Source organism: Nilaparvata lugens, chromosome 2 (assembly GCF_014356525.2).
Source record: "Nilaparvata lugens isolate BPH chromosome 2, ASM1435652v1, whole genome shotgun sequence".
Taxonomy (NCBI): Eukaryota; Metazoa; Arthropoda; class Insecta; order Hemiptera; family Delphacidae; genus Nilaparvata; species Nilaparvata lugens.
This window is the reverse complement of record NC_052505.1, coordinates 35,146,384-35,161,912: the sequence shown is the minus strand read 5'-3', so window position 1 is coordinate 35,161,912 and position 15,529 is coordinate 35,146,384. Positions and strand designations below refer to the sequence as shown.

General features: G+C 35.1%; 1 protein-coding gene across 1 annotated transcript in view; it reads right to left on the bottom strand.

The window, feature by feature from the left end:
* The window catches only part of LOC111043531, a 172,183-nt gene that overhangs the window by 76,687 nt on the left and 79,967 nt on the right, over window positions 1-15,529 (bottom strand). Inside the window, exons 3-4 of the mRNA XM_039421095.1 lie at window positions 10,503-10,824; window positions 6,265-6,461 (exon numbers count right to left, since the gene is read on the bottom strand). Of these exons, the coding sequence (XP_039277029.1) occupies window positions 6,265-6,461; window positions 10,503-10,824 (519 nt within the window). The remainder of the gene's footprint in view (window positions 1-6,264; window positions 6,462-10,502; window positions 10,825-15,529) is intronic.

Sequence of the window (15,529 nt, the reverse complement as noted above, 5' to 3'; positions counted from 1 at the left end):
ACAAAAATTTATTCGATTCCGAAATACACTTAAGGCAGCTATTAAGCGTTCTAAATACAATTATTATAAGAATAAATTGAGTGAAGCTGGGGGAGACTCTAGGAAATTCTGGAATGTTATTAACGAGGTTTCTGGTCGATCCACGGGCAAGCCGAAATTTCCGCTGCAGGCGTACTGTGAGCGCGGCGGTGAGGCCTCTCCCGCTGAAATTAAACAAATAGGTAATGCCTTCAATGAATACTTTGCCTCGGTTGGCTCGCGGTTGGCCGGGGCACTGCAGCCGACTGGTCCACTCGAGGTGGACGACGCCGACCATGCGACGGACGCTGTTTTTGCTCTTTGTCCCGTCACCCACAACGAGCTTATCGCGGTAGTGGTCAGTATGAGAGGCGGCTCGGCTCCGGGATGGGATGGAATACCGACCAAGTTAATTAAAAACAGCATTAACACACTACAGTTACCTCTGCTACACATAATTAATCTTAGTTTTACAGCAGGTAGATTTCCGAATGTTTTTAAAATTGCAAAAGTTGTTCCTATATTTAAGTCTGGACAAAAAAATGTTACCTCAAACTTCAGGCCAATTTCTATACTTTGCACGGTATCAAAAATAATTGAAAAATGCGTCAAAATACAACTCACAAATTACCTTGAGCGTGAGAAAATAATTTCCAATTCTCAATTTGGCTTCAGACAAGACAGGGGTACCTCCCACGCGCTTTTTGAATTAATAAGATAAATAAGTGGAGAAATAGGCAACAAAAAACGGGTGATTGTCACATTCCTCGACCTGGCAAAAGCATTCGATTCTATTGATAGACATAAATTGATAGTGAAACTCCAGCACGCCGGCGTTGAATCCCTGGGCTGGTTTATTAGTTACTTGGAAAACAGGTCGCAGTTTGTGTCCATCAACGGTACACAGAGTGACCCAAAAAGCATCGAGTATGGTGTGGTTCAGGGTAGTACCCTGGGCCCCCTACTATTCTCTATCTATATTAATAACATAACTAGAGTAAATATTGAAGGGAAACTATTGTTATTCGCCGATGACACTGTTTTAGTGTCGTCTGGAAGTTCTTGGGACGAAGTCTATGAACAGGCCTCCTCAGACCTACTAAAAGTTAAAAGGTGGTTTGACCAGAACACCCTATCATTGAATGTCGGAAAAACCAAGTCTCTGCCTATATACTTTAGACAGGATGGCGATCCTGGGCTGAGAAGGCTTGCAATACACTCCTGTGGTGATCTGCGGTCGGCCGCCTGCGGCTGTGACGAGGTTGAGCGTGTGGAGCAGTATTGCTACTTGGGAATAACAATTGATCACAAAATGAGTTGGTCCCCACACATTGTCAATGTTAAACGGAAATTGAGGAAATTATTGTATGCCTTCTCACAGCTGGCATGGTTGCTGGCTGCGGATCAGTGCAGGAGTGTGTATTTTGCGTATGTTCAGTCGCTGCTTCAATATGGTGTAGTGGCGTGGGGCGGTGCCTCGGCCGCTGTGCTTGAGCCTCTGGCTGTCACGCAAAGAGCGCTTATAAAAATTATTCTAAAGAAACCAGTCAGATACTCGTCAGACCAGCTCTTTTCCGATTTCCAGGTACTGGATATCCGCCAGCTTTACTTGAAATCCATCCTCACATTTATAAAAACAAATAAAACCAATATCTTTACAAACTTACAACATGATTATCAAACCAGACACCGAATAAATTACGGATATAACTTTCCCAGATCAACCTTAACGTCACTGAACAGTAATCCCTTTCTACTTGCCCATTTGATTCATCGAAACCTCCCACAAACAATCATAGATGCAGAAGAACTTGGTGCTGCCGCCTACAAAAAGAGAGTAGGTTTTTGGCTCCGCTCAATCGGCCGGGTGGCCGCCGCGGCGCTGCTGGAGTCGCCATATAGGTGACACGAAGCAGTTGGCACATGCTCAACCACAAATTTCTGAAAATCCTTTCTTAGTGGATGTTTTCAGGCTACCATAAACAATCGTGCAAAATTTCAAGTTTTTAGGCTCAGTAGTTTGGGTTGTGGTGTGATTTCAGTCCGTTGGGGCTTAGCCTTTTATAATCGTGCAAAATTTCAAGTTTTTAAGCTCAGTAGTTTGGGCTGTGGTGTGATTTCAGTCCGTTGGGGCTTAGCCTTTAATAAGTATAGAGAAGAAGAAGATTGTGAATTTAAAGTTTGTCATGCTTTTACGAAAGTTTTATTATCAATCTATCCAAATTTAAAATTGTTTGTTTTATTCTAATCTATCTTTTCAGATTGTGATTTGGGGTAGAAATTGAAATGAACATAACCTATGTATAAAATTTGAAAATGAATTAGGAAATTGAAGAAGTTCTGGGCAATAGCCTGTTTTTTCTTTCCCGATAATTGGAATGTTTGTGCTCACCTAATAAATAAATAAATAAATAAATGAATAAAGATCTACTCACTTGGGCTATCTTTTCGTCATCATGAACAATTTCGGTAGACTAAATTAGCAAATACGATTATGATATTAATACTGGTGTCATCACATTCCTTGACTGAAGATTTTTGAAACAATTCATTTCCAAGAATAAGTTACTTGACTATCGTTGGAGCACATAACTTGGATGAAAATAGATAAAACACTTATAATTTGAATGGAAATCGAAAATATCAATTGAAGTTTTTTTTGGCACATTGCGCCACATTTTTTCAGCTTCAACTTATCCTTGGCAACCTTTCTAGAATGCTGGTTCAATCATTGCAATTCTTATTGAGTTGAAGGGTTGCATTATTCAGGCCGTAATCCAACACGTTTCATCATATACGAGTATTTTCATTATTGTTTCCTCACGTTTTCAATTTGATATTATCGTTTTCGACGCCAATAATCCTCAGTTCCCCGGTTCATGGAGAATCAAACCAGACACTCCAACAGCGAATGAGTTTGGTTTACTGACCGACTGAGTGCTGAGATTTCTGTTACTTGACCACCTCAACAATATCAAAGCTGAACTCCGTAAATTTTGGTCCCTTACACAATCATGTTGATTTGAGTTTCTTACGTACTGAATGTGTTTTTGTATTTGACATATTATTTTTATCTTCTTTATAATAGCAGTCAGTCAACCGCAAACTACCTATCTTCTTATTTCCTATCCCCTCAAACCAATAAAATGAAGGCTCCATTATTAACCTGACTCAAATCGGCGGACCTCAGGTTTTCGCTCGACTTTCAATTATTTTAGCCTGCTCTGACAAAATTGATTTTCATCAGGAACACTGCTTAACTGAATAACTTCAACTGAATAGATGCTTTCGATTATAGCCGTTCAATCACAATGATTAAAGACTGCAATTGCATTGGTAAATCTGGTCCAATTGACATGATGAATGTCCGTCCTTCTGTTCCTAATATAGGGATTCCCGATTTGGTCAATTATCCATTTCATAGTGGAATAGGATACGTCAATGAGATAGAAACAATACCCTGCAGAACGCTAATGAAATAGTGCGCTCTTTAGCTTTCGACAGAATCGCTCTTGTCAACATTTCAGCAAAATGCTTATCATATCATTTCGATATAATTAAGCTGAATATAATGACATCATGTTGATGTAATTCGATTATCTCGGATGTTCATACTAACTGCTCATCAGATTTTGAATGAGAAACGGTTCTACTGAATTGGATTATACTGTACAGTGGGTGCTGTTTCAAATGTCGAATCCAATAATTGGAGAGCAATGATTCGATTTTAGCCTATTTAAATGTTCTGTTGATCATTCAATACGGTCATCATGTTTCTATCTTCAAACTCAAGTCTGTGAATCATTGAGTAATTAAAATTCGAACATTTGAGAGCAATTTAGTGGGTGTTATAAAATAAGTTGAATGTAGGAAGTCAGGAGTGAATAAGCGTTTTGAATTTTGATGGTTCTATAATTCAATTATGATCGTGAAAGCTGTTCCAAAGGAATGTTACTCGATTAATCATTGTTCTCATCCATCCACCAGTTCTAAAAGTTGACTGACCAAATTTTCAGATTAGTGTCAAAATCAGTTTTATTCATCGAAGCCTTTCATATTCCGATACCAATAATATTCGAGAGCAATTCGCATTCACCCTTTTCGAATCAGAAATCAATATCAATTCCACAGAATGCATTATTTCTACAATAATATTAATTCACTAATCTCCTTGTGTTCCTAACAATTCTTGCATATCAGATAATTTTCATCCCATCCTTCAAGAGCTCAACATTTTTTTTCTTATCTTCCACACCTACAATATCCAGAGAACTATCCATACTTTATTCCTCCTCACCATAACACAATCTTTCCATCATCGCATAATTATTGCATTATTAGTGCAGCATAAATTTTCTATTGATATCATCCATTATGAAAAATATGCTGAATTTTTTCATTTAGGACTTTAATCTACCACAGCAAACTAACAAAGCATGAATTTTCCACCAGTTGATAACCATCATTTTTGAATAATTGCTAGATCCTTTCATCCAGAAAACTAGTACAGCGATGAGGGAATACAGCTCAATTCAACAGAGCAGGGTTTTTATTTGTTACAACGTCCATTGTGGAATAGATGCTTTCTCATTTTATGCAGGAAACTATATATTAGTTCAACAATGAGGGAATGCAAACTATTAGCTCATTGTAGTGCGTTATTTTAATGAAATAAAAGTGTTTGCAGAATGAAACCTCATTAGTTTAGCACGCTGCTCCGGCTCCTTTGTTTTGTGTCTCTTTTGAGGGAGAGAGAAATAGCGGAGATAAGGAGAGAAATGAGAACCGGGGAAAAATAATTCATCGCCAAGGAACTGATTCAGTGGAACCGCTTCGGACGGAAATAAAGAGCCTTGAGAAGCGGGAGGAGGCTGATAAAACGAGAGAAACGGAAATCTCGGTTCAGAAGAAAAATCTCGCATCTCAATTAATAAAGCTCTTCCTGGCAGGTCTTTAAAGAATTTCCGGGCCAAGTCTGGTCGATTCCATCCAAAGCTCGCTGCAGTTGACCCTGTCAATCGCATTCACACGGTTTATTCAATTAATACTTCTGCATTGATACAATAATTGATGAACTTTTGATGCTTGGAAGACCTGTTGGATTGAGTATAATGTTTTCACGGTCTATCACGATTGTCCTAGCCGCCAGTAGAAATGTGATACGAAAAATGGATAGATATAACATACAAGTCTTCCTCATGAAAAATGTCGTTGGATATTTTCATAATTAACTTTATGAATAAGATCAGATCACACTTTATTATCGCAGCATCGCAGTAATAGATAACATTCCACAATTTTACCTCAAGAATAGGTCTAATGAACCAATTACAATATATTTGCAATATAATATTTTATTACCTGAGTAAGGTGGTAATAGATAGCACTTCAAAGCCTCACTTATGAATGAAACCGTAATATAGGCTATATTTTTCAATAGCACCTAATAAAATATGATATCATAATGGTCGTGAGAATGTATACACTTTCTATTTTTTGTACCCAAATCTATATGAGTAATGGATTACACTCCTTACATTACATTATATTATATTCTCACCTTATAAATAAGATGTTTTAGGATTATCATGGCTCTCACAAGCACCCATCAAGCTTGGTTCTGTCTTATGCAAGCACTTGGCTCCTATGCATTGGACCCAAAGTATACAACATTTAAGATAGTTGATCGCTCGTAACAATCTGTGTTATGGATGACATAGTGTAATACTACTCTATATACTAGTAGTTCTGTGAACAGTAGACATCACGCAGTATTCTCATCCACAAGTACCTGATTGAAACTTTAGACCTTAGGGAAATGCAGCAATAGACTGGCTTCTCTACACATCTGTGTAATCACTTGTCAGCTGATTTATGATGAATAATTCTATAGTCTGATTTTTACTCTAATATTGGCGTATGAAGGAGGCTCCTTTTTCCTTTTATATTATCCTTGAAATGCAAAATTTCCAAAAACCTTGTATATACGTCGACGCGCAATAAGAAAAGGAACCTCCTCACCTGTCAAATTTCACGAAAATCTATTATCGCGTTTTGCCGTAAATGCGCAACATATAAACATTTAAAAATTAAGAGAAATGCCAAACCGTCGACTTGAATATTAGACCTCACTTTGCTCGGTCAATAATGATAGTTATAGATAATGAGTTGGATAGATCACCGTATTTGATCCTCCTCAAGAAATGCATATGCTATGATACTTCGCTTAATGGTGAGTGATGATACCTTATAAATGAGATCGTTGAAGCGGGCCCTGGGATGCCAGCCATAGCTCTTTCCATCAGAATCGGACACGTCATCAACGACGCCCGAGTCTATGCGTCTGTCGGCGTCACCCAGCACAACACTGTACCTGACGCGACACTGGTGATCGAAGCCCGTACACCGGTTCAGGTAGACCGACACTCGACCTTCGCCGCCACCTGCCAAAACACAACAGTCACACCATCAGCTCAACTTAAACATGCACACACCTACAACGTTTCGAAACACACATGCACACGTTTGTAAAGGCAAACATCGCATTCGGTCGGTCCAGCAAAGCAACAGTTGTTCAACAGTGGACCGAACCACGTTGAATAATACACCCGGGATCAAGGCTTAGATTAGCATGTTCAATTTGCAAATGGAGCACACACGTGTTTGTGGGTGAAAGTGAGAGAAGTGGATAATTACGGTGAGAGGAATGAGAGCGATATAAAGTGCAGTGGATGCTAACATAATACGATATGAAGCGCATCTGTTGATAGGGGGTTCATTGAAAAAAGTCTCGTTAATTCCATTTTTCAAATGAAGGAATATCCTGTTTATAGGGTATACTTTCAAAAAATATTTTTCTCAAATTCAATTACTAGAATGAAGGGGTGATGACTAATGTACATGGGAGAGATTATATGTCATAGAAATAAGTCGCACAATGTCCATCCATTACCTGAGGAGATGATGATGATAGTTAATTTCATGTGCTACTAATGAATAATAATTATTCTCATTGTTTTGTTCAACTGTTTCACAAAATTTATGAAATTTTTCTAAATGACAGTATTACATTCATTTTTCATTTTCTTCAGTTAAAAATCATCTATTAATTCATAGATGGTAGGCGTGATTATTTTGTGTATCATCATCAGATCATGCCAAACTAAATGTTTAGTGCGAAAATAAGTTGAGACCTTATTGGTTTTAGAAGAATCACGTTTCAAAGTGATTTAAGTGATCAGTGAAGTTGAAACTTCTTAGTACTAAAATTACCTACAAGGTATGTTCCACTAAAATAGTTTTATCAGGAAACATATTATTATTATTCGGTCGTTATATTATTGTATCGACTAAACAATCCACATTATAAATGAGTTGCAGATGAGTCACTAAACGTAAATTTTGGTGTAATTAATACCAAATGAGAAAAACACTTAATTAGGAACATAGAATTATAGACTTTTTTAAAAACCTCGAAAAACGTCTAAAATTTTCTCACAACACCTTAAGAGTAGATTCACTTCAAGAATAAAGGAATAAAGTACCATTATTTAAAATTATATTGCTGAGTGTATACAATACCAACGACGTAGAAGAAATAGTATAAAGCCTTCGCTTCTCAGTTTGCAGTGTCTACTATAAAACGATCTTGGGAAGCATTACATTTTTTCTAGATGATGCAGCTCTGTTCAGGTGGGTTGATTGCTCAAGCTAAATTAAAAAAGTTTCAAGAGGTTTGTCGATAAAGTTTCAAGCTGCATATATGAAGCATCCAGGCATCAGATATCGACCACTATTACAAAACTATTGGATGCAATTCGATGCTTGGATTATAGTGTTTTCCTTTCAAATTTTCGATTATAACTAGAAGTTGGATCAATCAGCTCCAGATGATTGAAAATAGCTCCATCTACTATGGAAAACCAAAAAGTGTGAGTTGAGTAGTAGATTGGTAGTGTTGACTTTGGTATAAGATAAGAATAAGTATTATCGTTGGATGTAATTGATCTGATATTATTTTCTTCTTTCAAAAGTTAAAACTTTTAAGTATTTGGAAGATGGATTATTCAATTTCAGATTAATAATGGATACATTATTGGTTGGCAAAATGGAATTAGTTGGATACACGGGGGGAATTACAAAACTTCCAGTTGCATGATTATTAGCAGATCCAGACCAGAGTGTTCCGCTTGACAAATACTTCATTGAATTCAGTTCCTAGAAATGTTTAGAACAACCGATACTGTATTCCCAAGCTCTCCAATCCAGAGCAGTTTTATATAGGTTGCTAATTGAAGGTAATTGATTTGCAGTGTGCTGAAATTAAATTGAATTCCATCAGATAAAGAGAAAAAGTGAGAGAAAGATCGATAGATGGTTCGAGAGAGTGTGTTTGTGTGGAAGGAAGATAGAGACAGAAAGCCGTACAATAATTTAATTAGTGATTCAGGCTTTGTTATCTCTAATGAATAGAATTGTTAAAGTGGACAAAATCGACCTGACTACAGGGAAATTTTTCAATGCACTTTGCTCTCCAATGAATTTAGTTGGTTTTGTCAAATGTTCTTAACAATTCAAAATACTGAATTGAAATCGTATTGTGAAGAAAGGCTTCCAGGAAAAAAACGGATCTCAGTTGTATAAAACCCCTTCTTTTTCAATATGGCCCAGTGAACACGAACTGTGGTGATGAGAATAATGCGATTTATTTGTAGTGAACTCTATTGTATCACTGACAAGCATTTTTCCATGACAAGGTTGTACGCGGTATTACCCCTTAAAAACCACGAGAAGCGTTTTGAACTGATTGAATTTCCTTGTAACATGCTGAATACCAGGTATTTCGTAAATGACTGCTCTAACAATAGTCTACAATACATTGTCGAGTTTAATACACTACATTTTCGTTTCACATGACATTTCAGAGGATAATAGACCAGTTTTCGATTGTATTTTGAATTCTTCAATCGAATTGAAAGAAAATTTGTCAGTGAAATATATTGTTCGTTCTGAAATATTGTAAGTGAAATATATTGTTCGTTCTGAAATATTGTTAGTGAAATATATTGTTCGTGTTCTGAAATATTGTCCTGAATATAAGCACTCTCCATTATAGCTTCCGAGATCACAAAATTCTACAATAGTAGAAAATGTCAATAATTTATTCATGAGTTTTTGAAAACAGGGTTTTCCATGAATATTATCAAATTTACAACTTTACCTTCCCCTTGAATACTCGAAAGAGAAACTCGAACGTTGAAAAAGATGGAAGACAAAGGATGAACGAATCTTGTGCTATATGTTGCACACATTATAATTAGAGTAGGCCTACGTATAAACCTATGCTTGGGCACGGAATAAACATACCATATAGAAGTAGAAGTAGTAGAAGTAGTGATTCAGTAGTATTCAAACATAGAAGTAGTGCTTCTCTACTCTGTGGCTTGGGTAATGAGATAAGATGATGCCATGATTCAGAATCCATGACATCGACGACATTCTTTTCAACGAACATTCGGATATCAGTTACTGAATTGTTTGAAGCGCATAATCTGTCTGATTCATCAAATATGATTCATCACGGGGCAACTACTATAAAAAAAGAAAAAATAAACTATCAGTTATTTCAGTATAAAGAGTGAACGATCTGAACTTGTACTGGAGATTGTGTTGAAGTGTGACAACAAAATCTAATCTCATTCCTCTAAATTTTGAAGAGAAAAAGTTGAGGCCTACTTCTTTTTCTTCCATAACCATTCCAAAGAATGGTAAAAAAAGAATGAAACTTAAAGTGAATTGAAATGGAATAAAAATGAAAAAATGTGAATGGCATAGGAATAGATAGTTCTAAGAGGAATGGTTCACTTCTTATCTTAATGAATGAATGGTTGGAATAGAATGGAACTATAATTGAATTCAAATAGAATAAAGCTGGAATTTGTATGGGATTGGAATAAAATAGAACATGAATAGAAACTTTATATTAAGGGATTTGAAAATAATTTTCAATAATTATATATTAATAATTCAAAATAATTTTGAAAATCAATTATTGAAATCCAATAAGAAGCAATGCATCCACTTTTATCAATGAATGAATAAATATGTAAATGAATGAAAGAAATAAAAGGTTTTCGATATGTCTCTGACTATTTCACATAGTGTTTGTCTTTAGTCAATATTTTTTTAAAACCTTAAATTTCAAGTTTAAAAACTATTCTCATATTATTTTTCATGTTTATCCATAATATCTTTGATTGCCCATTAAATATTTAGTATTCAATAGTTTGAATGATTCCTCCATCTTAATTTATAATTATCCTACTCCACAATCTCCCATTTCCCCTTTCCTTTCATTTTCCTTCTCCTGCACCTCTAGCCTCTATAATTCGTACCCTCCATAATCTGTTGTAAAAGCTGAACTGACCATGCAAATCCTCAATTACGAATTATAGGAGTTCCAATGTACAAACATTTGGACTGACCGTGCAAATCCTTGGTGCCATAGGGGTAGAGCGCGAGGTTCCAGTCGAAGCCACCGAACGTGAAGTAGGATGTCTCGAGCTTGGCGGCGCTGCCGGCTGCCGAGCTTGTCTTGGACGAGGCGTGCGCGTGCCGGTGCGTGAGTGCGTGGCCGAACAGTGTTTGAGGCACGCGGAACTCCGTGTCGAACACGGTTCGCACGTGACCCATACTCAGCTCCAGCTGGAACTCGCCGTTGGCGTCCGTAAAGTTGCGGCCGTACAGGTCGCTCACAGGGATGTAGTTGCGGTTGCCCTGTGCCGGGCACTCCAGTGTGAACTTCACCTAATCAAAACAAAAATCAAATTCATTCAATCATGACAAGATTTCTAATACATAAAGAACCAAAACCACAACAAATTATGTGCATTACATACACTAGAATAGTAATAATCTACTCACTGTTTAGAAACATCTAATGGGGAATGAAAGCAATATAATATTCCTTCTCCCAACACTAAAATATAAATAGTTGTCACAATCTACTGTGAAGTACACGTTGTAATCTGGAATAGAGTGTTCAGTATATTTCATCATGGAATAAATTTAATTTAAACAATTATTTTGTTCACAAAAAGAAAATCGCAAACGTTCAGAGATCCATCTGAAATTACTTTCTGAACAATTTCGTCTACAACAAGAAATTCGCATGCTTCCAGAGATGTATCCAGAGTTACTTTCAATCGATGATGATGACTAAAAATTCGTACTCAACCTTTGTTCAAGCACTATCATGTTCCATTAGTTCTATATATGAATAGAAATCTAGTGCACTGTCAATATTATACTTGATGGATTAAAAAACAGGTCCTAGAAAATGTAATCTACAATGTGGAATATTCATAAAAAGGACTGTAGGAGGCTGAGCATTGAAAGTCATTTAATTAAAAATGGCTGTCATGATTTTATAATTGATGTAACATATTTTATTACAGTTTTAACAGTTATTATTATTATCTCTGTTGAAACTATTCCCCATCTTCAAACAATGTCTTTTGTGTTTTTTAGCTTTTGAATTGTCATGATCTTTACGCGGTATCTTTGCCGCTGGAGCGCTAGTGGGCCGCTGCCGACCTGATTTCGGACATTTCCTTGCATATTTCAATTAACTTTGTTTTAGTTTTCAATAGGTTCTGAAGCTTCTGTCATTTTATTATTCTATTTATCAATTTGTTGTTCGGCTATCCGGATATTTTTGCATCTTTGTGAACATCATTTTCATTGGTGACTTCATGATCAAGGTAGCAGCTAACTAGTTCCTTCTTCCTGTGAGTTGCAGTGTTCATGTCTGGTATCAACTTTGTGTGTGTCTCCAATAATTATTATTCTGCTTCATTCGTGAAAATAGTTTTCACCTCGCCCTGTTTGCTTGTTTTATTTGTTGGAGACATTTCATCGGTTCTTTTGAGCCATCAACCTTAAAATTCGGACAATTAGTTCATTTGTTATTTCAATTCCAACTTTTAAACGTGTTCGTGCGTGTGTGTGTCTATATGCCATCTTATACAATTTGTAAGTTACATTTAAACTCCCATCTCTCATGAAAATAATTTCACCTCACCCTGTTTGTTTACTTCAATTGTTGGATAATCTCGACTGGTTCTGAGGAACTATTATTAGTTTTTCAAGATTTGAACACTGCATTCTCAAAATGGCCGCTTGTGTGTGTCACCACGTCTTTCTACAAGTTTAAATTTGTTTTAAATTTTGTAGACTCTTGTTATATCGAGTGCTAACTTTGTTAGTAGTTCTCTGTTTGCAATCTTTTATGGGACTGAAAGTTTTTACCCATCAATCATTCTATTTCAGACAATCATTGTTATATATTGCCAATCTCACTTATTGGTATGACTCTCAATTGTGAATTAGTATCATAAGTATCATAAGTATTGCAACTGATATTTTCAATACTGGAGAAATATTTCCACTGCTGTTTCATGGGCATTTCAAACAAGTTGGAATCCTGTTTCTCTCCTGATGTGTCCATTTGAGCTATTGGAAGCTCACGCTGTCTTTGAAGGCCCTAGACCAAACCGGGACCTTGACTCTGGCTTATTTGAGCTATTGGAAGCTCACTCTTCTTTGGAGGCCCTAGACCATTACCGGGACCTTGGCCTTTACATTGTTTTCACATTTAAGTATTTGTATCACCTACTTTGTATATTAATACTGTCCTAATTGATTATTTTTCTACCTTGCAGGTTAGGTATTCATTTTTTGTAGTCAACTCTATTTCACTTTGAGTTATATTTGCTTAATCAAATTGCTCTTGAGAATTTTTTTTTAGTTATTTGTAAGCAATTCATGCATGTTCTGTTTGAACATTTGCAGTTATCAATCCTGTTTAATTCTTTATTATTATTCCTAGTTTGATTATTGCTAATGCTGTAGTAGTTTCTGCATTTTGCAATTAGGCTATTTTGGTATAGGCTACTAACTGCTCTTCACATATTATACCTTATGGTTAATTTCAACTTACCTGTATTTTTTATTAGTACCAAAGCAATTCAAATTTTGTGGCTATACATTTCAACATATTTATATTTCATTTTTCCTAGGTGTCACTTGTTCATAAATGGCAAACTATTACTTCAGAAAACTACTTATTATAGACTCTGGTATTCTAGAAACGTTTTGTTCAGTAGCTACATTTCATTGTTCCACATTTTTAGTAACGGAATTATTTTATACTTTATGTACATTGATGTTATATTCATAACTGTTTACTGTCACTCATTAATAATTAATTTGTTTAGGATGTTTGCATAATGACAACATCAGCTCCTGAATATCTTTGGTAACAATTTACTGCTTTCAAATTGCTATATTGCAATTAGTTTTTGCATTCAGATAACTGTTTTACTTATTCTGTTTTTTACTAGAATCATTAATGCAGGTTTCAAGTTTTTATGCTCTGATTTGTGATAAATTTCAATTTCAATTGTTTTCTAAACTCAATCCTAATTTTGTTCATAACAAAGTTGAATTCTATCTCAATTGTATATTGTCAACCAGTCACCCTGATGGGTCACTTCATGTATTCAAAGCTACAGAATATTTTTCTACTTTAAATCATTTTGTTGGCATCATTTTTCCTTATCTCAATTAAGATCAAGAACATGTATTCTTGCTCATGTGATCCAATAGTTTGTGATTCATACTGTTGATGTTAGTTATTTTTACTTATGGGATATTCTTTAATGCTGATTAAAGTTTGTATTCTACTAACCTACCTTTTCATTTGGTATTTCACTTTAGCCTACATTATGTTGATTAGTTTTAATACTGAGTTGCCCAAAACTGTTTTGCATCCATTCCAGTGCACAGGTTTATGAATGCACAACAGTTCCTGCACTCATGTGGAATTTCAGTCAGATGTCAAATCAGTCAAGACACATTGTTTCTTCCTTTTCAGAATTTGATTTATTCTCTCCTATTATACAGTCCACTCTTTTCTAAGACTAAATCTCACAATCGAAGTAGTGGAAAATTTAGTAATTCGGAGAACAACTTTATCTGTCTTGTTTGCTCATTGTAAGACAAAGAGATCTCTAATCGAGTATTCCGCACAAGTTTATTTATCAAGTTTTATTTCTCTCTCTTGATTTTCTGTCTCCGTCAGTTATACAGCTTGTCTGATTTTTCTCTCTTTGTTGTGCTATCATTTGTCAAAACACTACATGTATTTCGGATTGGAGCGGTAAACAAGTTGTCCTTTCAATTTTTGATTCATTCTTACATTGAGTTTAATAGAGTCAACTCACACTCATTTTCTTGCTGTCTTCTTTAATAACTTCTTGATCTCTCATTATTTGAAGAAGATGTGGTCAGTTAATCTTCTGTTTGAAGTTTTATATACCCGAGTGGGGTTAATTATTTTTTTTAATTTTTGTTAGTTTTCAATATGTAAATTTTTCTTTAAAGTAATTTTTCTCACGAACTCTACATGTTTTTTCTAGTTTTCATTTTCTTTTCTCGTAAAGTTTTACAAAAATGTTTTTCTCCTTCAAATCCGCTTGTACAGTTAGTTGTTGTATTTAATTTCTAATTATTATTCGTTGATTTTGTTTTCTATTTCTTGTTCAAGTACTTTTGTTAACTTAATCTGTCAGTAATTTGTAATCATAGGTTTTCTTAATTATTCAATTAATAATCTTTAAAGTTTAAAGTTTATGTTTGGTAACCTACTTCTTTCATCATAATTTTCCTGTTTCTGAAAAGTTATTTTTTTTCTTACTTTTAAGGCATCATTTTATATTATTTTTTTTATATTAAATTTTTAAAAGTCTCAATTCTATTGAAAACTTTGTTAGTAGACTTCTTATTTCACTGTTGTTTTTCTGAAAAGCTATTTTCTTTCCTTTCTTCTATTATAAATTTTCTTTACATAATTTTCTCTCATAATTTTATATTCTTATTCAGCGGTCGGTCGAACCTTCCAATCTACTCGTGGAACTCCTGGAACTATTCTAACTACCCTAACTTCTCAAACGATTCCGACTACGCAAATTATGGGAACTACTAGAACTACCTCGATATCACGTCAGTAGAAGAATATAACGAAGAAATCATCTAAATAAACAGGAAACATCTATCGTCGTCAACTACAAATTGGAATTTGTGCCGCGATACTTCGTGAAAATGAAAAGGTTGTGTGAATTATTATTTTGGGGCCCCTACATAAAATGGTTGAAAAAGGTATTCATATTGAAATTTAATTACTAAACTTGTGTAACTTTGAATGTGTTATTATTTATTGTTTTTCATATTTTTTGTTCTGTTTAACCATTAATAAATCTGTAGAGTTCATTTTATATTATCAAGTCTTTTTGAGTAATCCCTTTCTCACTCAAATGCAAATAACAACTTATTATTACCTTAGATCGTTTGTTAATTTTCACTTATTATTATCTTATGAAATGGTCATCCATAAATTAACCTAAGAACACTTTGTTAGAAAAAAATAAATATATAACGTTATAAACTGCGC